This window comes from Thamnophis elegans, chromosome 4 (assembly GCF_009769535.1).
Source record: "Thamnophis elegans isolate rThaEle1 chromosome 4, rThaEle1.pri, whole genome shotgun sequence".
Classification (NCBI taxonomy): domain Eukaryota; kingdom Metazoa; phylum Chordata; class Lepidosauria; order Squamata; family Colubridae; genus Thamnophis; species Thamnophis elegans.
In genome coordinates this window covers 113,885,954-113,912,568 of record NC_045544.1, presented here as the reverse complement: position 1 = coordinate 113,912,568, position 26,615 = coordinate 113,885,954, and the positions used below count along the sequence as shown (strand labels likewise).

General features: G+C 41.7%; 1 protein-coding gene across 1 annotated transcript in view; it reads right to left on the bottom strand.

Moving 5' to 3' along the window:
• Positions 1-22,353, bottom strand: part of OTOF (otoferlin) — a 191,155-nt gene extending 168,802 nt beyond the window's left edge. Inside the window, exons 1-2 of the mRNA XM_032216294.1 lie at positions 22,275-22,353; positions 3,432-3,490 (exon numbers count right to left, since the gene is read on the bottom strand). Of these exons, the coding sequence (XP_032072185.1) occupies positions 3,432-3,490; positions 22,275-22,353 (138 nt within the window). The remainder of the gene's footprint in view (positions 1-3,431; positions 3,491-22,274) is intronic.
• Positions 22,354-26,615: the final 4,262 nt, after the last annotated feature.

Sequence of the window (26,615 nt, the reverse complement as noted above, 5' to 3'; positions counted from 1 at the left end):
TGGGTCAGAAGAATACTTTCCTATTGAAGTTTACTTCTTGAATATTTTTTTTTTAGCTTGTCAGAATCATTTTTCAATGATTTTTCAGAGGACTGGAAAAGAGCTGATGTGGTTCCCATCTTCAAAAAAGGGGGAAAAAACCGAACCTGGAAACTACAGACCTATCAGCCTGACCTCAATACCAGGAAAGATTCTGGAAAAGATAATCAAGCAACAAATTAGCGAACACCTAGAAGAAAACAAAGTAATAGCCAAAAGCCAATATGGGTTTGTCAAAAACAGATAATGCCAGACTAATCTTATTGCATTCTTTGATAATGTGACAAAATTAGTGGACCAGAGGAATGTCGTCGATATAGTTTACTTGGACTTCAGTAAGGCATTTGATAAAGTAGACCATAACCTACTATTAGATAAAGTAGAAGAATGTAGGTTAGACAGCATCACCACCAGATGGATTCGTAACTGGCTGACCAACCGCACTCAACTTGTAGTCCTCAATGGAACTGCATCTTCATGGAGGGAAGTATGCAGTGGAGTACCCCAAGGCTCTGTTTTGGGCCCAGTACTCTTCAACATCTTCATCAATGATTTGGATGAGGGAATAAATGGGGAACTCATCAAATTTGCAGATTTTTTGGATTTTTTGGATTTTATTGAACATTTATATGCCGCCCTTTTCCCTGAGGGGACTCAGGGCGGCTTACAACAATGGGGGGAAGGGAGTGCAAGACAAGACTTAAAAGAAAAAGAAACGTGAATAAAAGAAATTAACCATAAAAACATAACATTCACTCAACATTCGGGCGGGGTGAGAATAATCCTATCCCCAGGCCTGACGGGATAGCCAGATCTTGAGGGCTGTGCGGAAGGCCTGGACTGTGGTGAGGGTACGGATCTCCACGGGGAGGTTGTTCCATAGTGTCGGAGCTGCAACTGAGAAGGCTCTCCTCCGCGTAGTCGCCAGTCAGCACTGACTGGCGGATGGAATTCGGAGGAGGCCTACTCTGTGCGATCTGATGGGACGCAGGGAGGTAATTGGCAGGAGGCGGTCTCTCAAATAGCCAGATCCACTACCATGGAGCGCTTTATAGGTGGTAAGTAAGACCTTGAAGCTGGCAGGAATAGCCAACACTCCAGAAGATAGGCTAAAGATACAAAAGGATCTTGACAAACTTGAACATTGGGCACTATCTAATAAAATGAAATTCAATGGTGAAAAGAGTAAGGTTCTACATTTAGGCAACAAAAACAAAATGCACAGGTACAGTATAGGTGGTAACTTGCTCAACAGTAGTAACTGTGAAAGGGATCTTGGAGTCCTAGTGGACAACCATTTAAATATGAGCCAGCAGTGTGCAGCAGCTGCCAAAAAAGCCAACACAGTTCTAGGCTGCATAAATAGAAGGATAGAATCAAGATCATGTGATGTGTTAATACCACTTTATAATGCCTTGGTAAGGCCACACTTGGAATACTGCATTCAGTTTTGGTCACTATGATGTAGAAAAGTTATGGAGACTCTAGAAAGAGTGCAGTGAAGAGCAACAAAGATGATTAGCGGACTGGAGACTAAAACATATGAAGAACGGTTGCAGGAACTGGGTATGTCTAGTTTAATGAAAAGAAGGACTAAGGGAGACATGATAGCAGTGTTCCAATATATCAGGGGCTGCCACAAAGAAGAGGGGGTCAAGATATTCTACAAAGCACCTGAGGGCAGGACAAGAAGCAATGGGTGGAAACTAATCAAGGAGAGAAACAACTTATTGATGATGAACTGTGTAACTCTTCTTATTTTATATATACCACATCTCTGAATTTCTTAAATTGGAATTTCTAATACAGTTTCAATTTAAAAAATCATTTTTTAAAAATAACTGTTTTTGCAATCAGTACTGGCAGTATATACTAACTTTAAAGACCTAAAGTTGTTTATGATAAAGTTATAATACTTGTACAACTATCTACTAAAAAGAAGTTAAATTAAACAGGAATGGCCAACATAAAAATTACCGTAAAGTATGATATAAATATTCAAGAAATAAATATCTTTACAAGAACATGAGCTTAGAGGGTTTAAAAAATAAAAAATAAAGTTCCTCATTAGAATTTCTATCAATCTAAGAATTTTGGCTCTGAAAATGCTCAGCTACTTTCCTCTGTCTTACATATTTAATAAACTTATTACGGGTTGCCTATTGTGTTAGCTGATGGATGCAAAAAATCTTGAATGCATGTGTTGCTGTGGGTTATTCTAAGATAAGATTGTTCAAGTTATAAGGAAGTTTAATAGTATTCCTGCTTATTTCAACGGAACAAAATTTTTGAACCACAAGTGGTTAAATTGCAGGGTTTTAGTATGTTCCATTTAGATCTTATAAACTATAATCCTTAAATTAAACGTTCTAACTTCACAATCCATGATTAGCTTTCTAAAAACTGAGCATTCATTTCAAACAAATGAAACTTTAAAAAAAAAAAAACCTGTTAGATATACAAGAACTAGCTGAATATTTAAGGAAATGGTTTTTTTCTTGATTATAGCAGCTGTTTTATAAATGGGGAAGTCCTTCTTTCACTGTAGCCATTTTTAGCCACACCCTATTCTCTGCATATGCCAATTGATGCAAAAATGTTGGAAAAGTTATGTGACCCTCCAAGCTAAGCACAATATACACACAGTGTCTCATATCCTGAGATCTACTATATGTAGACTGAAATCATCTGGATGATCACTAGAGGGCAGCAAAGAATCTGAGGGCAGCAAAGAATCTGAATTTTCTATATTCCTTTGCTGCATCTAGTGATTGCTGGGGTTCTTGTAGATATTCAAGAATGTTTGTTTGTTTGTTATTTATTTATCATATTCATCATAGTCTCCCATTCAGTGGTTGGATTCAGCCAGTTTGCACCTATTCCGGAGAACCAGTTTTTAACTTTCTAAGCAGTTCGGAGAACCGGGTGTTGGAAGAAATCTCATTTTGTTTTTTTCCCACTTTACAGGGCTAATCCTGTAAGGAAGGCAGAAAGGAAACCTTCTGGTGTTGCTTCTAGCCTAATCCTTATTGCACCACTTGCAAAAACTCCCTCTCCAGTTAACCCTTATTTCATTATAACAACTAAGGCAAAGTGCCCATGAACCTGAGTGATGTTGAGTTGGCCACGCCTCATGCCCATATGGTCACATGACTATCGAGCCACACCTACCCAGCTGGTTATTAGGGCAGGGAACCAGTTGTTAAATTATTTGAATCCCACCACTGCTCCCATCTCACAAGAGAGTGACTTGCTATATACTGATGGAGCACAGTTGCCAAAACAGAATACAGAGCAGCTTGTTTGCAGGTCTGAAGTAGTGGGAGAATACAAAGGTGCCACAATTCTCCAATTTTCCCAACCTTTCTCCAATTCAGAAATTCCTTCCTTACCTCATCAAATGGAGCTTCATTCTCACAGTTCTCAAGCACTCGAGTGTAGAATGAGAGACCTGCAAAATCCAAAGAGAAAATTATTTTAATGTACATAAAATGCTGCAGAGTTAGAGTAAAAGAAGGACATCTAAAAGGATTGTCATATTTGATATCTGCATGGATAAGATAGAATTAATTTATCAGATGGATATGTTTTTCATGCAATTAATTATCTGCATAGAAGCCAATGCAACAGTAGGAATTGTCAAGTCGTACATTTCTTCTGAGTCAGGGGAAAAGCTGGAATTCTCCATTATCTGTAGCTTCTATTAATCGGATGACAAACAGGAGATCTCACACCAGCCATAAAGCCTAATAGTCACTGGTTGCATTTACATAATATATTTTATATGGTTACTGAATAACGTTATCCTGTTTATAGATTTTCATGATATATTTACTATAAGAATGAAACAAACACATGGACTATTTTTGTCTGACACACTAGGATACATAAAGGAAAGTAAGATTATCCCTAATGAAGCGTAGCTAGGTTTTCAACTCATTAAACATTAAGACTGTCTTACCCTTCTTCAATGTACCTAACCTCATTGTAATATCCTGAATTTTATGATGAAATGCTTTATTTTGTCACTTTAAAGCCAGTCAGTCTCATTACTTAATTCCAGAGCAGAGTTGTAAGCCTAAAAATATACACAAAACCTCTTCAAATATAGATGATTTTATAATCCTCGATCATATTAATTTTTCACTTACTAAATTTATATTCTACCTTTCCTCCAAAAGAACAAGGTGATTTCCATGGGGATCCCTCTTCAATTTACCAAAGCAACAATAAATGTAGGTTGGGCTGTGAGAGGCCACCTGGCCTAAAGTTCCCGAGTCTATTTCCATAATTAAGGGGGGACTTCAGCCTGGATCTTCCCAATCTTTGACTAATAGTTTAGTCACTACACTAAACTAGTTATTCCTGCCATTTAATTTTATTATAAAATAAATGCACAAATATTATGGATGCTCACTTTATTTAGATTTTCCAAGACAATGTTGGTCAGAAAAACATCAGCTGAAGGATTCTTATAACAGGGCAAACAATGTTGAGCCACATGGACAGTTCCTTATCTGAATGTCGTCTAGATGTGTTTGATATAGTGCCCATAACTCTCAGTACCCTAGGACATGGGTTAATATTTGTGTTTTGTGTTTTTTTTGTGTGTTTTATTAACATTTATAGGCCACCCTTTTCCCTAAGGGGACTCAGGGCAGCTTACATTTCATAGGAGGGGGAGTGTGAGACAGGACATAAAAGAAATGTGAATAAAGAAAAAAATAATCAGTAAAACACAACATTCATTCAACATTCGGGCGGGGCGAGATTGGGATCTTATCCCCAGGCCTGACGGGATAGCCAGATCTTGAGGGCTTTGCGGAAGGTCTGGATGGTGGTGAGGGTGCGAATCTCCACGGGGAGATCGTTCCAAAGCGTCGGAGCTGCAACCGAGAAGGCTCTCCTCCGCGTAGTCGCCAGTCGGCACTGACTGGCGGATGGAATTCGAAGGAGGCCTACTCTATGCGATCTGATGGGACGAAGGGAGGTAATTGGCAGAAGGCGGTCTCTCAAATAGTCAGATCCACTACCATGAAGGGCTTTATGAATGGTGAGTAGCACCTTGAAGCGCACCCGGAGATCAACAGGTAGCCAGCGCAGCTCACGGAGGATCGGTGTTATGTGGGCGAACCGCGGTGCGCCCATAATCACTCGCGCGGCTGCGTTCTGGACTAGCTGAAGTCGCCGGATGCTCTTCAAGGGCAGCCCCATGTAGAGCACATTGCAGTATTCCAGCCTAGAGATCACATTTGCCACTTCTGGAAGGTTGCTAAGGAAGGCTAAAGAAATTTTCTGGAGGACCCATACACAAAATGGAACCATAGAATCATAGCACTGGAAGCGAGCTTAGAAGTCTTCTAATACAGCCTCCTGCTCAAGGCAGGAGTCCTTATGCCACTCCAACACTGTAAGTTTTAAAGTTATTGGACAACCATTTGTTTGAAATGGTATAGGGCTGTGATGGGGAACCTATGGCACATGTGCCGGAAGTGGCACACAGAGCCATCTCTCCGGGCATTGCTCTTTCAGGTTACGAAGCCCCGGCCAGCTGGTCTTCATGTGGACGGGAGCACCGGAAACTGGAAGAGCAGCCGCCCAGAGCACATCCGTGCACCGGGAAGATGATCTTCCGGTTTCCTGCACGTGCATCCACACTGGCCTGCTGGTCTTCGCATGCACATCAGAAAACGGAAGACCAGGTGGCCAGTGCATATGCACATGCCGAAACACGAATATTATCTTCCCGGTGCATGAATGCGCACCAGGCAGCTGCTTTTCTAGTTTCTGCCATGTGTGCATCTGTGCGTGCACTCCCATTTTGGCAGGTTTGCAACACTGGTATAGGGTTTCCTGCCTGAGCAGAGGGTTGGACTAGAAGACCTCCAAGGTCCTTTCCAACTCTGTTATTCTATCCTATCCTATCCCAGACAAATGGCATCCTATCTTCTCATGAAAACTACCAATAGCAATAGCAATAGCAGTAGACTTATATACCGCTTCATAGGCCTTTCAGGCCTCTCTAAGCGGTTTACAGAGAGTCAGCATATTGCCCCCAACAATCTGGGTCCTCATTTTACCCACCTCGGAAGGATGGAAGGCTGAGTCAACCCTGAGCCGGTGAGATGTGAACCGCTGACCTGCTGATCTAGCAGTAGCCTGCAGTGCTGCATTTAACCACTGCGCCACCTTGGCTCTACCAGTCATGGAGCGCCCACATGAGGCAAGCTATTCCACTGATTAAACATTCTAACTTCAGGAAATTCCTCCTTTTTCCCAGGTTGAATCTCCCCCTGACCCATTACTTCCTGCCCTGCTCTCAGGAGCTTTGGAAAATAAATCGACCCCCTCTTCTGTGTGATCAGCCTTCAAGTATTGCAAGAATGCTGTCAGGTCTCTCCTGTGTTTGCCTCCCCCCCCCAATTCCTAATACTGAAGCATTATTATTGAAGCTCGCTGAGACTCCTCACTTTATTAACAGTAATAGAATGAGTGATCTTCCTTCAGTCCATTAACTATATCAGATGAGACTTATGGATGGCACTTGGATTTTTCTGTAAGATTTGTGAATACTGATTTTCCCATTGGCTGGAATTCTTTTGTATTCATTTCATCTCCAGCCTATTTGATTAACTCATTTGCTGGGGGGAACGAAAACATTAAACAAAGGAGCCTAAATGTATAATGGTGAGAGCCTTAAAAAAAAACCTGACTTATTAAACACATTATCGAAGGGAGTAAAACAAGGGAAAATGATAACATGGAATTTACTTTTCTTTGATCTCTACTTTTTCAGTTTAGTAAAGGAAAGTGTTATTAAAATGCTAATATATATACATACACACACACACACACACACACACAATTAACCTCCGCGGAAAGCTAGCAGGCCTATTATTAAATCTGCCTCCTTCTAGAAATAAAATATGCTTATTTTCAATTTTATTGTGCAGTGTAACATAGTGTGGCAGAATTTGTTGTTGTTAATTACTTTTTCCTCTCAGTTTAAAATTCAAATATAGCTAGAGAGATTATAAAATAGGAAACCCTGATAATTGCACCATAGGATTGCAGTCGCAGTTTCACTTAGATAGGATTTGGGTAATTAAAAAAGGAAAATTATTACTTCACTAGGTGCAGGCAATCATTGCCTCATTTACACATATAGACCCACTCTCTGGGAGCACCCGCGCTGGTTGAAGCAAAGAAACCTAATCTCCCAATTAGGTTTTCAATCAGTTCTCTTTGAAGCTGGTATTGTTGTAGGTGTTGTCAGTAATAGCAATACTGAAGAATTCTCAATAATATCAAGCAATATGGGCAGCCTTCAACTTACGGCCTCTTCAGTGGTGGGATTCATTTTTTTTTATTACTATTTCTGTGGGCGTGGCTTTGTGGACATGGCAGGGGAAGGATACTGCAAAATCCCCATTCCCTCCCCATTCTCAGAATTTCTGCTACCAGTTCTCCAGAACCTGTCAGAACTAGCTAAATACCACCTTTGGACCTCTTGTTTCCAAGTTATAGAGCACTGGAAAAAAAATCACTTATAACAGATCCTCACACTTATGACTCTTGTCGCATCCCCATGATCACATGATCAAAATTTGGGTGCTTGGCAACCAGCATGTATGATTGCCGCCTCCCAATGTCACATGATCAATCATTAGCTGGCTTACGACAAGCAAAGTCAGTGGAGGAAGACGGATTTGCTTAATGGCTGCATGATCTTCTTAGGAACCACAGTGATTCACTTAACAACCATGGCCAAAAGTTTTATATTTACATACTTAGTAATTTAGGGAGGGGAGAAAGAGAGGTCACAAGGGCCTATTTAGAAACTGGGTTTATGAAACAACCAAGGCATGGTTATCATATCAGTGAGAAGGAACCAGTTGTTTTCCATTTCTCCTCCTATTCTTAAAATATCCCTCTTTGAAATGCCTATGGGGATGCTTTTATAAGGTTTTTTTCATTATTCCATTCATCCTGCTTGAAGATCACTTCAACATGTGTCTTCCGTTCAGAATGTGCAGCTGACTCAGCTTCTGATCCCTACCTCCAGGGAGAAAGCCAGCATTGTTTCATCAGAAGGACAAAGGCGCCAAGTTCTCCAATGACATGAGAATCTAGGGCTCTCTTTAAATCCCACATTTAATCCACCTTCATCCCAATAATTTCCTCCTGTATATTACCTTGGTAAATTGACAAAAGCTTTAGAATGATTAAAAGAAGCAGTGCAGCTTTCCCTTCTCTTCGAGTCCGTCACTGTTTTTTAACCAGTGCCCCAGGAGAAAGGGAAGGCCTGGCACAGTCAGGAGGCATCCAGAAGTTCGCTGCTGGGAGTTCACAGGGGTTCAGGAGAACCTCTAGCTAAGATTCTGTGCAGTTTGGAGAACCCCCAAATCCTACTCCTTGCTGGCCCACTGACCCCACCCCACCCCTACCAGGAGTCCCCATGTGGCCCGTTTTGGATGCAGGTAAGCGCAGGGCATATGCGGAAGCTCGATGTGTGTGTGTGAAAAACATGCCTACCAGAAGTCCGGGAAGGCTAGAAATAGGCCAGCTTCCGGCCTCCAGAGGGCATCTGGAGCACAGGTGGTATTCAGCAGGTTCTGACCAGTTCTGGAGAACCGGTAGCAGAAATTTTGAATAGTTCAGAGAAATACCACCTCTGACTTGCCCCACCCCATCTATTCTCTGCCTCCTGAGTCCCAGCTGATCGGGAGGAAATGGGGATTTTGCAGTATCCTTCCCCATGAGTGGGGAGGGAATGGAGATTTTACAGTGTCCAGTTGGTGCACCAGTTGCGGCCCTATCTGGACTGGGAGGCACTTTGGATGGTCACTCATGCCCTCGTCACCTCAAGACTGGATTACTGTAACACGTTCTACATGGGGCTACCCCTGAAGAGTGTTCGAAGACTGCAGTTGGTCCAGAATGCAGCTGCGCGAGCAATACTGGGTGTACCTAGATACACCCATGTTACACCCATCCTCCGCGAGCTGCACTGGCTCCCTATTGGTCTCCGAACGTGCTTCAAGATGCTAGTCGTTACTTTTAAAGCCGTACATGGTTTAGGACCTGGCTACCTGAGAGACCGCCTCCTGCCACATACTTCGCAATGACCAACAAGATCTCACAGGTGGGGCCTCCTCCGGGTGCCGTCAACTGGACAATGCTGGCTGGCAGCCCCCTGGGGGAGGGCCTTCTCTGTAGCTGCGCCGGCCCTGTGGAACGATCTACCCGTAGAGATCTGGACCCTTACCACTCTCCCAGCCTTCCGTAAAGCCACTAAGACCTGGCTGTCCCGGCAGGCCTGGGGCTGTTGATCAATGTCCAGCCCAACTTAGACTGAATGGTTGTTGTGTAATTTTAACAATTGTATTTCTTTACTTTTAAATTTTTAAATGCTTTTTTATCTGTCTGTAAGCCGCCCAGAGTCCCAAGGGAGTGGGCAGCATACAAATTGAAATTGAAACTGAATCCTTCCCCTGCCATGTCCACCAAGCCATGCCCACCAAGTCATGCCCACAGAACCAGCAGTAAAATATTTTGAATCCTATCACTGGAGGCATCCCAGCATTGAATTAATATGCAATGTGTATTACATATGAAAAAGATGATCAATAACTTCATTGACTTGGATTGATTTCAGCAATTTATTACTGGTGAAAGAAACCTAGATTAAACAGCAAAACAAAACACACACCAGCAGCTCCGGCTATTTCCAGACAGCTCCGTACAGTATGCAGTATTTGAAGTGCATTGTGTGGTTTCATCTGGAGTGCCATGTTTTGGTGATTAACCTATCTTTGAGCTTCCTTTTACCTGTTGTTTGTTTAGATAAAAAAGACCTGGAAAAATATTCTGACAGAGGATTTTCTCAAGGACAGCAGCAAAGTCTATCATTGTTTCTCCTGTCCTTATCCCCCACTAAAAACCACCTTGAGTTACATATAAAACATATAAGCTGATTAACCCAGCGTTGCCTGGATATTTATGTGTAGGAGGAAAATGTCTGGAGCAAACATAATTAATAATGTCGGATTTTCCCCCTTACCAGAGGGAGCCCCCTTGTAGAGTATTGTGAAGCTGTTACCATGGCAACCTCACTGTGCTGCACAATAGAAGCCATTTTACAGCAGTACAGTAAAATCCCTTTTAAGGCACAACAGGCTGTGTATTAACAGAACACACAGACCAAGAGGCTTTAGGGGTGTCTTACCCTCACAATATATATTTTCCAGAGAGTAAGTCATCTGTGTACCGAGTTTGATTGAAATTGATCAAAGCATTCCAGAGTTATGCTAAAGCGCGCGCACACACACACACAGAGCGAGCGAGAGAGAGAGAAGGTGGGACAAAAATGTAATAATCACAATTGTATTGCTAGCAGATGCAAATGTGTTTCTCAGATCTATACACATACTTATAAAAAAGAAATTTACACAGTAGCAGTCTGAGACATGAAGCTACTGGCAACCTTCTAGAGAGAATTTGGATCCATTGCTCCATGGGAAGAATCCCTTTACACATTATTTTCCCTTAACTGATCTCAAAAACTCCGCAAGCCACATTTTTCGATGGTAGAAAGAAAGGAAGTATCCTAATAGGAAGAATCAGCTAGGAATATTTTTTCTATTATAAAAAGAAAAATGTAAGCACAAAAGGTATGAGGCACTTATACCGGAGTTTGGAACTGCTACTATGAGAGTGAATTGGGAGGGATACTAGGAAAGAGAGACTGGGGGAGGTGGGTCAAATATTAGACATCCATTTTTAGGCAAGCACCTGCTTGTATTTAATTTAAGAGTTAAACTGAATAGAAAATTATTTTTCAAAAAATGCTTTAGTAATGGCTTGTGCAATAAACCTACTTTGCAAAAACATTCTATTGGGGACTAGTTGTGTAGTTTCCCATGGCCATTGCAATACCTATGATGCTAATAATTGATGGCTGCTGACTTCAAAATTAATATGTACGGAAGGGAAGGGAAGAAAGCCAAGAATAAAACCCAAAGCCATGTAAAATACTAAGAAAAAAGGAGGACTTGGTGTACCAGATTGGGACCTTTATTATACTGCGACCACTCTAACATGGTTAAAAGAATGGATATTGTTGAGAAATAAAAGATTACTCAAATTGGAAGGTCATGACCTCCAAGTATGATGGCATGCCTTCCTTTAGTATGAAAAAGGATCAGCACACAAATATTTCAATAGAGACTACATCAGGCAGTCCCTGTTATTAATATGGAACAAAATTAAACATGACCACTATACCAAAACACCCATTTGGCTATGTATGATGGAAGCATATATACACCCAAATTTAATTAATATGGAAAATATAGTTACATATTGAGTTATTGAGCAGAACAGGGGGAGATCAAAACTGGATTAGAATTGGCATGACAAGGGGTACAAGTAGAATGGTGGTCCTACTTACAGATACAATCAAGGTTTGCACAGGATAGGAAGAAGGAAGGTATTGCCAAAGATTACACAATATTAGATAAACTTTTGATACAGAAAGAAAACAGGCTGATCAAAGTGTTGTACAGATTTTTGTGGGAATATAAGCTAGAGGAGGACCATGTCAAAGAAACTATGGTTGTCTGGGCAAAAAAAATTGATTATAATGTAGAATTGGCTAAGTGGGAAAAACTTTGGATACTTAATCGGAAACTAACAATGGCTACGGCGTATAAAGAAAATATTTATAAGATGTTCTACAGATGGCATGTCCCCCCAGCATGGCTCTCCAAAATGTTTAAAAATCTTGTCCCAATTTGTTGGAAGTGTAAAAAAACACCAGGCACTTTTTATCATATGTGGTGGACATGCAGTGAGGCAAAAAAATATTGGAAAATGATTCAATCATGGTTAGAACAAATGGTGGGAGACCAAATTTTGTTTAAACCAGAATTTTTTCTCCTAGATATAATACCGGAGGGGTTTAAGAAAGATACACTTTATCTAATTATACATGTACTAACTGTGGCACGCATAACTTATGAAGAATATTGGGAAAAAGAAAATACACCATCAGAGCTAGATATAATCAGAAAAGTGTTGGCCTGTGCAGAAGCAGATAGGCTCACTCGTGAACTTAAAAATAAAGAGGAATCAGAATATTTTCAAGTCTGGAACAGATTTTATGATTGGTATAAGACAAGGTGACAAGACTGGAACAAACTGTATATATTGTGATTGGACAGAAGGATAGACAATGTACTAAGTAGGCTAATGGTTAATGGTTGAGGCTAGTTGTATATAATGTGAATGTATGGTCACTTTGACTTTGCGGTACTGCATTGTTTTAAATGTAAAAATAATAAATATATATTCAAAAAAATTTAATATGTAGGAAAAATAAATAAATTAAAGAAGGATGCCAACATCTCATAATAGCAATAGCACTTTGAGTTATACATAGCTTTGCAGTGATTTACAGCCTTTTTTAAGCCATTTACAGAGTCAGCACACTGCCCCCCCGCCCGATAATCTGGGTCCTCCTTTTACCAAACTTGGAAGGATCAAACTCTTGGCGATGTGAGCATCGTTAACCTGCAATACTGCATTCTAACCATTGTGCCACCATGGCTTTAGTAAGGTGGCCATATTTAAAGAAGTCTGTGTTCACAGTATAACATGAGATCTCGGGAGATTCAGGGTGTTTTTAATTTGAAATTTTAACTAAATTACACAATTAAAGTTTACGTATAAACACATCGATAAACACGTGTTGGGCAATTATGTAATGATGTGCACAATTTCAATTGTACGCTGCAGACCCGAGGGTCTCATTATCTGGCCCCCAAACTCATCTAATATTTTCAGCCACTTCAAAATAGTTTCCCTTCCCTGAAGTTAGTTCAGCAAGAAGAAGCTAAGGTCAATGTAGAATGACATTAATTTCTTTATTTCTTTTTTTCAATAGATTTTAGACTGTGTTTGTTAAAAATCCATACCGTGTACGGGTTCTGGGAAGTCGGGGGGGGGGAGGAGGAGGGGGGTTGGGGCGGAGGGTGGAGGGAGGGAGGGGTATGCATTAGGCTAGACAAGAATTTGGTGGTAAACTAGAATTATTTTGACATACAAAAAATTGTACTTCGATGTCTTACTGATTGAGGAATGATGAAATGTTTGTTTTAAAGAAATAAAACTTTTGAACAACAAAAAAAAAGTTTCCCTTGCACTAATGCAGAAAGCTTGCCACCCCCAGCCCCCCTTTTGGAATTGATTTTAGAGTTTCTTCTTCTAGGAATTTTGACTTCCCTCATTCCCGCAGAGCCCCATCTGCTCTTTTTCATCTCGCTGTGGATTGTGCTTTATAAAGAAATATAGAGATTACATCTCCATTGAAAGTTAAAATTTACCTCTACTGAAAATTCCCTACCTCAACACTTTCCTTCAGGTTATATTTTATAACAATGATCTATTTTATTTTTAGTTTTTATCCTACCTTTATTATTCTTATAAATAACTCAAGGGACCAAATAACAGAAGGGACCAGCAACATGTTGGTTGTTACAAAAAGTGTTGAAACACTGATCAGTTGAGATGTGGATGCATATATTATTTTGATTCTCACGACAGCCATATTGAATTTGGTGTCACATACACAAGCTACCTTACAACTACTTTCACTGGCACTGTAAGGTTTCTTGTGCAGCGTTTATTCCAATTAGTCCCGTCAGCTGGTCAATAATGATTAGGTGACAAGACACACATGTGCATGCCGGCAACAATGAATGGTGTGATATAAATGTGATGATATATTTTTAAAAAAAGCTATTGAGGGAACAATCATCCCTCTTTCTAAAATACTTTGTGAAACCTGTTTCCTTGCCTCTTCTGGAAACTTTGTTCCATCCAAAAGGCCCTGTCCTTCTCCAGGGCTCCTTCTTTAAAAGACGAGGCTCTGAGGTAAAATAAGTCAACTTTATTGCAGAACTAACAGTCAACAGTACAGAACACGAATGGGGAACAGAACCCACCTGACAGCATATTTATACTTGACAACTGTCAGGCGGGTAGCCAATCGGTGGCAAGTATTTCTCCCACCGGCTGGCTGGCGTGCCAGAGCCAATCAGAAACCTGAGGCTCTGGCCGCGGCTGCCGGCTGCGTCGGGAGGACGCAACACCTTCCTTTTCATAAATACCTCTGTAGCAGAGGTCATCTCAATTGGCTTCCCATTCAGACTAAAGGACTCTTCTTTAGGGAGGTTGTTTGGCCTGGCCAGTCCTTCGAGGTAAGAAAGGGAAGGAAAGAAGCAGCATGGATTCCAGAAATGCTTTTTATTGAGGGTGAAGGTTTGTTCTCTGAGCTTGTGGGTTGGTTTCCAAGCGTTTCATTACCAGGCTAGGTAACATCTTTCAGCTGAAGATGTTACCTAGCCTGGTAATGAAACGTTTGGAAACCAATCCACAAGCTCGGAGAACGAACCTCCACCCTCATCCAGGGGTGAAATTCAGCAGGCTCTGACAGGTTCCGGAGAGCCAGTAGCGGAAATTTTGAGTAGTTTGGAGAACTGGCAAATACCACCTCTGGCTGGCCCCAGAACCAGGTGGAAATGGGGATTTTGCAGTATCCTTCCCCTGCCACACCCACCAAGCTATGCCCACAGAACTGGTAGTACACCACTTGCCCTCATCCTACACCCAAGGTACAGATATTCACCACTATTGCAATGCTTTTTGTTGTCTCAGGGCAACATAATTGAATCTTGAAAGAATTCCTGCCGCATCTTATACCAAACAAACTCAAGATACAGAATTGAATTGCTTTCTCACCCTTTCCATTTTCTCAGGACTGAGTAGTCTTTTCTCCTACTATAGCTCTTCAGTGGTCCCTGTCTCCTTTCCCATCTCTACACTCTTTCACAAGACATATCTGTCTGTCTGTCTGTCTATCATCTATCTATTTATCTATCTATCTATCTATCCATCCATCCATCCATCCATCCATCCATCCATCCACCCACCCACCCACCCACCCACCCACCCACCCACCCACCTACCTACCTACCTACCTACCTACCTACCTACCTACCTACCTACCTACCTACCAGTGGTGGGTTGAAGGTGGTACGCCCCACCTGCCCAGAGCACCAGATCCTGCCCAGAGCACTGGGTACCGTTCCAGTACGGTGCTCCGGAGGGCTCGCCTGCCCGCCCGCCTGAGCTCCTTACCTGTGCTTTAAGCTTTTGGCACTTCCACGCACGTGCATGGTGCATATGGTGCATACGGCGCCTGTGTGACCCTCCACCGAGCAGCTGGAGCATCATGGAGGCTTGCGGAAGCATTGCAGGTAAGCATGATGCATGCACGCGCCGCACACATGTGCATGGGTGATGCCGGGGTCGTTCCAACCGGTATACGTGCGGAATCCGGAACCCACCACTACTACCTACCTACCTACCTACCTACCTACCTACCTATATATCTATCTATTTGTGAGAAATTATATTGCCACCTGTTCGCACATGGCATAAGACTCATAAACAGTCTTAAGCAAGTACATTTTAATGGGTGTTCTCTTGATTTGATATACGAGTCATTGTTTGGAACTGTATGTTTTTCCCTCAGTGGTCTTAATGATTTGTATTTTACAGTTTGGGATTTTATGATTTATAGCTGCTGTTTCCTTCTGAGCAGTGTACATTTTTGGTGCAGAGAAATAGCCTGGAGCAGCTATACCAGAAAGACATCCCACTTCTACAATTTGGGGCCTTTAATCACCTCCCAACTTTCCCAACCCCTCCAGGTTTCATTTCTTTCAAGCAAAATTAAGTAAAAAGGTTTGCTCTTTTTTTTTCTTTAAGTAAAAGAAGCACTAACTGGGAATTGTTCAGCTATAGAACAATCTACAGTCCAGGGCCAATCTTTATTTTTTATGAATGCCTGAGGCATTCCTAGGGAACAAAAATGGATGATTCTTGCAATCAAGTGCTGCTTTTTGAAGATACTCAAGGAAAAGACAATATTCCGAAGCTAGTGGGTATAAAAGGGAACATGCAGTAGGATTTTTGCCCCTTATATTCATTGATATCAGTTGTCCTTAGGATAGTATTTAAGCCTGACTTTGCATCTGCCTAGGCTTTTTTTCAATAATTGGGGGGAATAATTGAGTGTTTTCCCTGTTTCATTTGTTTTGATTTGAGTGTCTTGACTCAATGTCAGGGGCATCCAAACTTGATTAATTACATGCCATCAAGTCTTTGTCAACTCTTAACGACCAATAGATAGATTTTCTCCATCCCCAACTTGGCTCTTCAGCACTTCCCACTGCACCACCATTGCCACTGTAAACAAGCCCATCCACCTTGCCTCTGGGTGCCCTCTTCTCTTTCCTTTTACCATTCCCAGCATTGAAATCTTCTCCAGAAAGCTAGGACTTTGTATATTGTGTCAGAAGTAGGATCATTTGAGCCTGATCATTGGTGCCAGGTGGGGGAACACTGGGTTCATTTGATACATTGATTTGTTTTCTTGGCTCTCTAAAGTATTTCCAAAAAAATTCTTCAAAATCAAAGTTCGAAATAGCTGCGTGGTTGATGTCCTGCCACTTCATTACATGTGTAACAATGCTATAGCATAGTGTATAAAAATGGAACTGGACTTTATAGCCATTGTTGAACAGAAGTTAAATATTTTTGGATTATGCTGGGTTAAGGATGGTTTGCCTTCAGACTTCCTGTCATTTCTATATGTGATGACCTACTCCAAGTCCTACATTTCAACCTGTTTTTCAAAGTCAGTTCTCAGTCTAAACAAAGTACAACTATATGCAATCTCTATGCAGTCAAATCCTTTTCAGAAAATCAGAATTTAATTCTCAGATCAGGAATCTTGTTTTATTCCTGTAATTTTTGGGAAAGGATCTTTGGCAAGTCCCATTTGGGACACATACAGCAATTGCCCCATCATGGAGTTGGATTCACTTTAACGAATTACAAGAGAAAAGCTAGTATGCTATTCTTTCAGCAGGTTGATCAAATTTCACTTGCAGGTGTTTCCAGTTGCAGAGAGTAAGCCATTTAATCTTTTGCAGGGGAAGAAATTCCAGATCCAATAAGTTGTGTAGCACTTTAAAATCAAAATAATTTGAATTCTTATTTCCAGGGCTTTGGAATTCTTATCCAGTGCTTTGGAATCTGAGTCAATATATCATCATCATCATCATCATCATCATCATCATCATCATCATCAAAAAAAATCCCCATCTCTAATATCTAATATTTTCTTTTGCATAACAAATCTTTTGCAAATCTTTTCATTTTTTGATGCCAAAATAGAGGTATTGCTCAAAGCTTGCATCTTTCCTCCAAGATTTACTGTTGTTCTTTTACAAAAATTGCAACAAAAAGAACTCAATGGAATAATTATCGTCTATGTGTATACGTGTCTTTGCTCAAACATTTTCCCTGATTAATTTTCCTCTGTACATGAAATATATGTCTATGGAAAGTAATGTTAGTAAAAAATCTCCTAAAAGGAAAAATTAGTTAAAATGATCCTGACAATATTACTGCAGCTAGTTTCCAGTAATCTGCAAACTAGATGTGACTGGCAAATATATACATTCAACTGTGTCCAACAGATTAACCTCCATATTTTTTTTGTATTATTACTTGGAGCTGCAGGAATTGAAAAGGCTATTGTGGCAGTTAAGTACAACTTAACCCTGAAAGGCGTGTAAGTAAGAGCCATTGTCAAACCAGATTCTACTCCTGGTGATGTCTTGGACATACTTTTCTTGGCAACAATTCAGACATGGTTTAGTATTGTCTGCTTCCAGGATGTGTTTTTAAAGTTCTCAATCTAGTCTCCATTCTGATATATTTTGGGTGGTCTCCTGTCCAAGGACTAACCAGATCTGGCTTGGCTCAACTTTCTGAAATCAGTCAAGGCTAGCTAAGTACTGCCACCTATCTAGGTAAATCATGTGAATTCTGTTAAGCTCCCCATAAAGATTGATTTAAGGGGACTTCAATAATAAATAAGAGAAAGAAAAGAACACATTTTGAGTCTTGGACCGCTACTGTTTCTTGTTTCAACAATTTGTCTGGAATTGAAGCTGGGAAAAAAATAAGTGCCTAGTCTCAGTGGTGGATTAACCACTGGTGCTCTAAGCACTGACAAATCTTGGTGCTCCCCCCCCCCTCCTTTGTACATACTGTACAAATCTTCATTGGGGTTTCTTTCTTTATCAACTTTGTGGTGCCCGCTTGGGCCTGGTGCCCTAACCACGTGCTTAGTCTGCTTAATAGTTAATGCACCACTGCCTAGTCTGACCAACTTGCAGAGGCCTAGGACACTTGAGGAAAACCCTAACCCTAATCCCTCCCTGCACATTTTTAATGCTAAATTAATATATTGTTTATTATGTGTAAATAATTATGTCACTCTTCTATAAAACCTCTAAGTTTGCAGCTTAATAATATTACATATATGCATTCATAAAATAAAATAAAAAACCACATGCCCTCCAGAACACATCCTCTCCAGCAGCCAATGCTCGGACAAACAGGGATTTAACACCAGACAAACGATCAAGCAGAAAATAATACTTCAATCAAGGAACTACCAAGGAGAAAACCACACGGCCACCAACACTGGCAAGGCAAGCGACTGTATAGAAACCAGAGCAAATCCCACACTCTCTTGAACTGATGATATAACCTAGTTGGGTGATGAAACATCTGCAAGCAAACAGCCAAACTCAGAGAGCACCAAGAATGCTACAAAAAATAAACATAAATAAAATCATATAAGTTAGCATATGCACAAGATGTTTGGACCTGCCATTGTTATTGTATAGCATCAAAAATAGTTCCAGGGATATTTTCTGTAGAGGAGCATTTGGGATAGCTCTAGATAAGTGTTGGCGAACCTTTTTGGCACCGAGTACCAAAATGAGACGGCGCACGTGGGGGGGAGCACCGGAAACCAGAAGAGCAGTTTCCCGGCACGCGTGTGCATGCCAGGAAGCTGAGCTTCCAGTTTCCAATAAGTGCATGGACACCGGTCACTTAGTCTTCCTCTTTCTGGCAAGCATGTGCACCAGAACCGAGAAGAGTAATGGGTGATGGCTGGCATGCCTGGAGACATGGCTCTGCATACCATTTCTGGCATGCATGTCATAGTTTCCGCATCTAGATGATAATAACTCTGGTAAATGGTTCTTCGCTGGAGACACCCACATGTCATGGTTTGACGGCTTTTGATTTCCTATTGCTGTTACCAACTTTTGTTGCCATTGGCAGAATCTCCCATGGTAGGTTGATTAGTCCCAAAACTTGGAAAATCCTGGCTAGTTTCTTATTTATTTAACCAGATGATATGATATCACATGGACAAGACAAGACGCTTTTCCTTTATTCCCCAGCACAACTCCCCAGATTAAACTGCCTATTCAGGAGAGATTGCTGTAGGATTTTCTTCATCTAGCCCTGAATTATCTGTGTATCACTTGCCCTGGCAAATGTGATCATAAAAAAGGGAGAACCTCTGAACATATCCAGAATGCCCTCCCTGTTATTTGGTAATAGAGAAGCAGAGAACAGCATTTCAAGACCCCCCCAAAAAAGGGATTTCATGGCGCAAGATTATTTCTGTCATCTCTCAACCTCAGGGAGCAGCTGCTTTTTCTGAATGGTGCAATATGCCTCAAACCTTTGGATTTTTTCCAAGGATGAGGAGTGATCCACTTAATTTCATGGTAGTAAGTTAAGACAACCATTTGTGAGAGAGCTTCAGATTGGGCTGCAGTAAAATCTGACAAGAGTAGCCTAAGTGGGGGAGGCTGGATTCCAAAATTCAAGATGCTTAAAAAAAAGGAACTGGGAAATTTTTTTATTTTGAATCAGCATCAATAATGTAAAAAGTTCTGTCTAAGTATTAGAACTGGAACTTTGCCCTGTCCTCATATATAACACGTGTACCATTGATTGTACAGTACAGGTGTTGTTTGCAAGTTGGCTTGACCTTAGATGTAGGGGGCTATGTACTGGTAAGTTGCAGCTGCTTTTGTCTTTTATTAAAGAAAAATGTCCTTGAAGCCTGTGCCCAGAATTGATAATGGGCATTTAAGAACCACTCATATATACACACAATGCATGCACCATGTTTTTGAAATAGGAGATATAAAAACATTCCCATCACACCAACCATCTATTTCAAAAATCCTTTTTAAAAAGTGTAATTTTTAGCAGTTAAGATTAAAATACGTGTAAAGAAATACTCCTTAAACCCATATGGTTGCATTAGCTTTCGTTTTTCCTCATCAATTGTTTTTGTTCTAATTCTTTTCTTTCTCCCAAGTGTTATTTCTGCTCAAAGCTGGAAGGGGGCGATAGGTTAGTCAATATAATGAATTAGGGCAGTAGATGTGTTGATTGGAACTGATGTGGGGTCTAAGGAGACAATTTAAGTAGGAGTGTTCCAGTCAAATACACTCAGGATCTAATCCAACGTGTCTAATTCAATTTATCAGAAAGCCACCAGGTTGTGTGTCTGGCATAATATTTCTATTCAAAGATGCATGCTTAGCTCTGTTTGGAAATTTTGCTAGGCTTTCCATGTATTCTAATCTGCTGCTTGACCTGATCCAAGATAGTTTACAGATAAATATATTTATATTCTCAAACTCTTGGACACAAGGATAAGCTGGTGTAGAAGTTAGGCAACTATCAAGAAATGAGGGCTGGATGTCTTTAACTCTAGTGATCCAAAGATAGTTTAGGCATCTTCAGAAAATCAAGTTGATTTTTCTTTTTAGTTGAAGTCCATGCATTAATTTATCTTATAGCTGGTTCTGAATTTCAAAAAACAAACACCTGAAAATGCAAAACCTTTCACTTTTAAGTCCAGGATGTTTTCCGTGTGGGAAGAACAATCTTATTTGATACCTCAAAAATAATACTTATGACATTCTTTGTTCATATGTCATAATGTATATTAAATGCACACTCTATGGAAGTAACATGCAATAGCTGTGATACTAATAGAACATATCAATTGAAAAAAAGTCAGCTCAGTTTTTATATCAACTACAAATCACAGACCATTTCTTCAGTAATCATTTATACTGTCCTTCAGTATAATTCAACCCTTATTCTGCCAATGTGAGAGGGGTACAGGCAGGTGTTATATTGTCTCAGTGATGATTAGGTGATGCTAGAATGTGCTATAAATGATTTATGGAAAACAAGCATACCATAACTTTAGTCAAGCCAATCATTCTAATTTCAGCTCTAACTCCACTTCCCTAGACAACATGAAGTTAAGATCAAAAGGTTTACATTTTGCAAATCAGCATTAGTGCGAGCACGGACTTTCTGCAGTGCTGTATAAAAACAATGTGGATTGTTATATGTAGTGAGCACTCAGTAGAGAACAGTGGCAACGTGTATCTTTCAAAGCTGTGTGCATACACTCAGAGCAGTACTTCGTATGCCAGGGGTTCCAGCAAAAGCTGAGAAAGCCCCCTGCTCAAAATGGGGAAGGGCTTCTGCAAATTCTGGTGTCAGGACCTGACAAAACGCTGCTTAGGAGGCGGCTTGCTTGTTACCCCTATCACAACCCACTTGCTATCTCCACCAGAAAGAGTAGCTCATTGTAAAAAACCTTGCCATGTCTGAAGCATGGCAGAAATGCAGGTGTGTGCCACATGTTAAACATTTTCAAAGCAGGTGGCATTTCAATGGCTTTGAAGTTCTTATTGGCACTTTTCTTCTTCCCGCCTGTCCTCAACATTTTCTACTTGTGTAATGGCCAACACAACTGTTCCTTGAATAAGAAAAATAAACCACAGTCAACAGTAACATAGTAACTCAGCCTCCAGATCTTAATTACAGGGGGAAACTTTGGTTTGGAACCTCTGAGGGTTCTTCAGACATAATGGGGCTCCAAATTGAAGGAGCTGCATCACCAGAGCTCTTGCCGACTCCAGAACCTGCCAGTTAAACAACAACAGCCACAACTCCAAGAAGCTTTAGCCCAGGTAAAATGTTGGGGGCATGGGGTATTCTTTTCCAGAATGAAGCGCTAGGGGAGTGAGCATCCTTCCCCAGAATCATGCCCTTGTCCTGCAGAGTTGAGGCTCCTCTGCAGAGAACTTTCCCTTCCCTGGGACATGCAGACCTGCACACAAGCCAGGCGCCTATCTTGCAGCATCGCACCGAGTGCCTCTGCTGCAGGCTTCACAACTGAGGGCATGTACCTCTAAACGCCACCTTGGCTATCCTGTCCGCTTTGCCTCTCAGGTTGGTGACCCTCTTCAAGCGCACGATCAAGGCCATGGTGGGCTGGTGACGGGGAGTGCCCTCCGCTGTTGTTGCTATAACCTGGCAAGGAGAGGCAATGGGCACAACGTTTGGAGCAGAGGTGGGGAATCCAGCCGGGCTGCCTTCAGAGCTGTGTCACCCTCCTCTTCTCTTTGCCTGCTAAGCCTCGGTGCAGCTCTTCAGCTGGAGAGCGACCTCCTCCCATCCCGGTCCAGATCAGGAGCTGGTAAACCGGAGCTGCTGTGCCAATTGGGCTGCCTGGGGAGCAGCAAAGTGACTGCTGGCTCTCAATTATTCAGGAGCTGTCGCTGGAAAGTCCCGCTCGGCGCTCTCTACACCCTGCCCCGGGCTGGTGCCTTGTTCCAGGCAGGGCTCTCCCCATCCTCCACCGAGGAGAAAGAGGACGCTAAACCTGGGATCGCTTCACGACGCCTCTCCTGCCCAAAGCAACGTGACTTTTGCCTGGTGGGGGGGCAGGAGAACGGAGGAGCATCCCTCCACCAGGCTGGCTCCGGGGCTGAAGCTACGGCTGGCGTGCCTTAACTGCTTCACTGCTGAGTCGTGTGCCCTCCCCCCCACACACAGGAGTGCCAAGCGGGGCTCGCGTGGTCCTGGGTGGGACTGAAGGTAGATCGGTTGGGGAGAGGGTCTCAGCTTCCGTCCTCAGGCTGCCCCCCACCCCCCAGTCGATTTCTACATCGGAAGGGCAGGCGAGCAGTCCAAGCTCCTAAACCGAACCTCTTTCGCTATCGATCCGTCCACACGTTAAAATACTCAAACCGCGAAGATTCCCTTTGCACGCCCTGTGTGTGGAGAGCAAAGAGCTAGGTTAGTGGGTTTTTTTTTTTAATCATGGGGGTCTTAGGACGACCGCCGTTCTGCTTTTGCATTTGGGGTCCAACCCAGGACCTCCGGGGAAATTCACGAAGAGGGAGAAGAACTGCCCCCCCTTACCTGTTCTCAGCATGCAAACTCAGAGAAAGACCAGAGAAAGTGTCCCTTAATTATCTCGATTAAATCTCGAAATCTAGAATAGAATAGAATAGAATAGAATAGAATACTGTATTGCCCAAGTGTGATTGGACACACAAGGAATTTGTCTTTGGTGCATGTGCTCTCGGTGTACATAAAAAGACATAAAACCATTTATATGTCGAGAGTTTCCCAAATAGCACATTACTACATGGAAGAAAAGAATGGAAGAAACAAGGTGTACGTTTGTCCATTCCTATCTCCTTCTATTTTACAACTGAGAGGCACTTGAGAGTGATGCCTAGTTTAAAGTGTTAGTCTGGTGCTAGGGAAGGTCAGATTTCTCTCTACTCTTGGCTAGGAGAGGTTAATTTGGGGCTAGCTATTCCTTCTTTCACAAGCTCTTTCTCTTCTCTCGTTCTCAGCATGACCCACCTTACAAGGTTGTTGGGGGGAAAGTTAGAGAAAAGAGCATTGTGTAGTGCTATATGAATGCTTGTGGCAATATTTTTTGGCTATATTTGGAGACTTTTTAATGCAGGATAATTCGTGGACTTGAATGTCCCAGAACAAAGGCTAGCATTGAAGAGTATGGATCTGAAGTGTAATCTATAAATGATCAACATAATTAAACATTACAACTAAGTGATTAAAAAAACACAACTAGATGAATTTGTGTACTTTGATGGGATGAAGTGATTTTAGGAAATGGAAATACTGATAGAAAGATAGATATATTTGATTGCCATAAGCAGTGAAAATGGCTTTTTGCCTGTCTATGGAGCTTCTCAGTCATCCAGGTCATGAATGTCTCAGAGGTGCTTTTCCAAAAGGCAACTGGACTTTGTATTTCTTCGAAGACGTTTCATTTCTCATCCAAGAAGCTTCTTCAGCTCTTCTTCAGAAACACCTTCAAAGAAAAACAAAGAAAGTCCAGTTGCTTTTTGAAAAAAAAAACAGCTTTGGCTTCTTCTGCCTGCTTTATTGTATTGGAACACCTTGAATCAATGGGAAGGGTAGACATATGAGTAGCAAGAGAAGAGATGGGATCTAAAAAGTTCAGGTTCTGAATAGATCTAGATTGAATACAAACCAAACCAGTAACTAATTCTAGCTTTTCCTGCAAAAGAATATCACGGTAGAGGCAGAAACATTTTGGGAAAGTAGTGCAGAGTAAAAATGCGAAAGAATTACGTTAAGGTGGTTTGGTTGTATATTATGTAGAATAAATGAAGATTTATTTATTTATGGATTTATAAAACAAAACTGAATAAGTCAAGTGGAAGGGAAAGACTGGGTAGTGGTGGCTGGGTGAAGTTAATGAGATACTCAAAAACTGACAGAGGTGGCATTAAAGTCTCCTGGTGTCACCTTGTATAAGTTTGTTTAATAAATAAATAAAATGCTAAGGCAGTGTATGGAAATGGCAGAACCAAATGCACTGACTGGGGAATTCTGGGAACTGAAGTCCAGGGGTGGGTTTCTGCCAGTTCTAACCTCTTCTATAGAGGAGGTTCCACAAATCCACAGTGCCGTTTAGAACCGGTTCCAGCTCCCGCCCCCCGCCCGTCCGCACATCATCAAGATGAAGAGCAAGAGGAAGAATTCTGGGAGTTGAAGTCCGCAAGTCTTAAAGCTGTCAAGTTTGAACACCCCTGGATTTTTTTTCTAAAGGGTTAGGGGTGCAAGGCTCTTGTAACTTGATAGCTTTAAGACTTGCACACTTCAATGCCAGAGTTTCTGAGCCAACATTTTTGTTGCTAAGCAAGAGTGTTGTTAAGTGAGTTTCACCACATTTACAAGTTGGCCACGCCTACTCAGCCACATGGCTGGCAAGCTACTCCCACCCAATCACATGGTCAGAAAGCCACTCCCACCCGGTCACATGGTCGGCAAGCCACTCCCACACAGCAGGCCACACCTACAGAGGAGGTTCTTAAAAAATTTGAAACCCACACTTGCTGAAGTCCAACTGAAGTTAAAGTTGCTAAGGTACAGAAACATTATCCTTAACTGGAGAAATTGTCTTTCTCAGAGCATCTGATTGCTACGGCTTCAAGGTAGTCCATGACATGCAACCATTTGTTTAGTGACCACTCCAAGTTATAATGGCACTGAAAAAAGTGACTTATGACCAGTTCTCACACTTAGCACCATTGCAGCATCCCCATGGTCATGCGGTCCAAATTCAAATGCTTGGCAATTGACATGTATTTATGTTGGTTGCACTGTCCCAAGGTTACGTGATCACATTTGCAGCCTTCTCAGCTGGCTTCTGACAAGCAAAGTCAATGGGGGATTTAATTAATGACCACATGATTCACTTAACAGCTGCTGTGATTCTCTCAACTCCGGTGGCAAAAAGGTCTAAAATAGGGTGTGACTCACTTAACTGTCTGGCTTATCAAGGGAAACGTTGAGCTCAATTGTGGCCATAAGTCAAGGACTACCTATTCTGAAAAAAAAAAGAACCATATTTTTCGGACTATAAGATGCACTGGTGTATAAGATGCACCAAGATTTCGAAGAGGTAAGTATAAAAAAAAGTGTTTGCCTTCCCCCAGGCCCCAGGAGCACTCTGCAGGCTTCAGCAGAGCTGAGGGAAGGCAAAAATGCTCCTGTTTTTGTGAAAAACGGGAAGAAAATGGGCCATTTTCCGCAAAAAACGGAGATGTTTTTGCCTTCCCCCAGCCCTGCTGAAGCCTGCAGAGTGCTTCTGGGGTCTGGAGGAAGGCAAAAACGCCTCAATTTTTGCGAAAAAATGCCCCATTTTTGTCTGTTTTTCACAAAAATAGAATGCGGGGGCAGGGCTTCCGGAAGCCAAACATGGCTGTATTTGGTTTATAAGATGCACCAACATTTCCATGCTCTTTTAGGCGGGGGGAAGGTGTGTCTTATACTCCGAAAAATACGGTAGTTTGCAGGGTACCACCAAACATCCATAGACAATTGCGTAGATAACCACCCCCACAACTCAGCTGTTCACTCCCCAATCCTCCCTGGGAAGAGCTTATCTGTTGCTGCTAAACTGTTCACAACTGTTGCACTGTTCTGCAGACATATGGAAGTGCAACACTGAAAAAGAGTGTTGATTATGTTCTTCCTTGCTTCTGGGCCCTCTCTTTTTAATTGGTTTGCATGTGCAGCCACATTCATTGTGAGTTTAGCTAATGGTAGCACCGAGGCTTTGGAACTCTAAAGAGGTTGAATTATTTTTCTGCTGCTTATCACAAGTTGCTTTGAGCCAACAGACCTGTAAGAGTTGTTGCATACTTACAGAAGAGGTCCAGGGTCTTGTTCTTGGT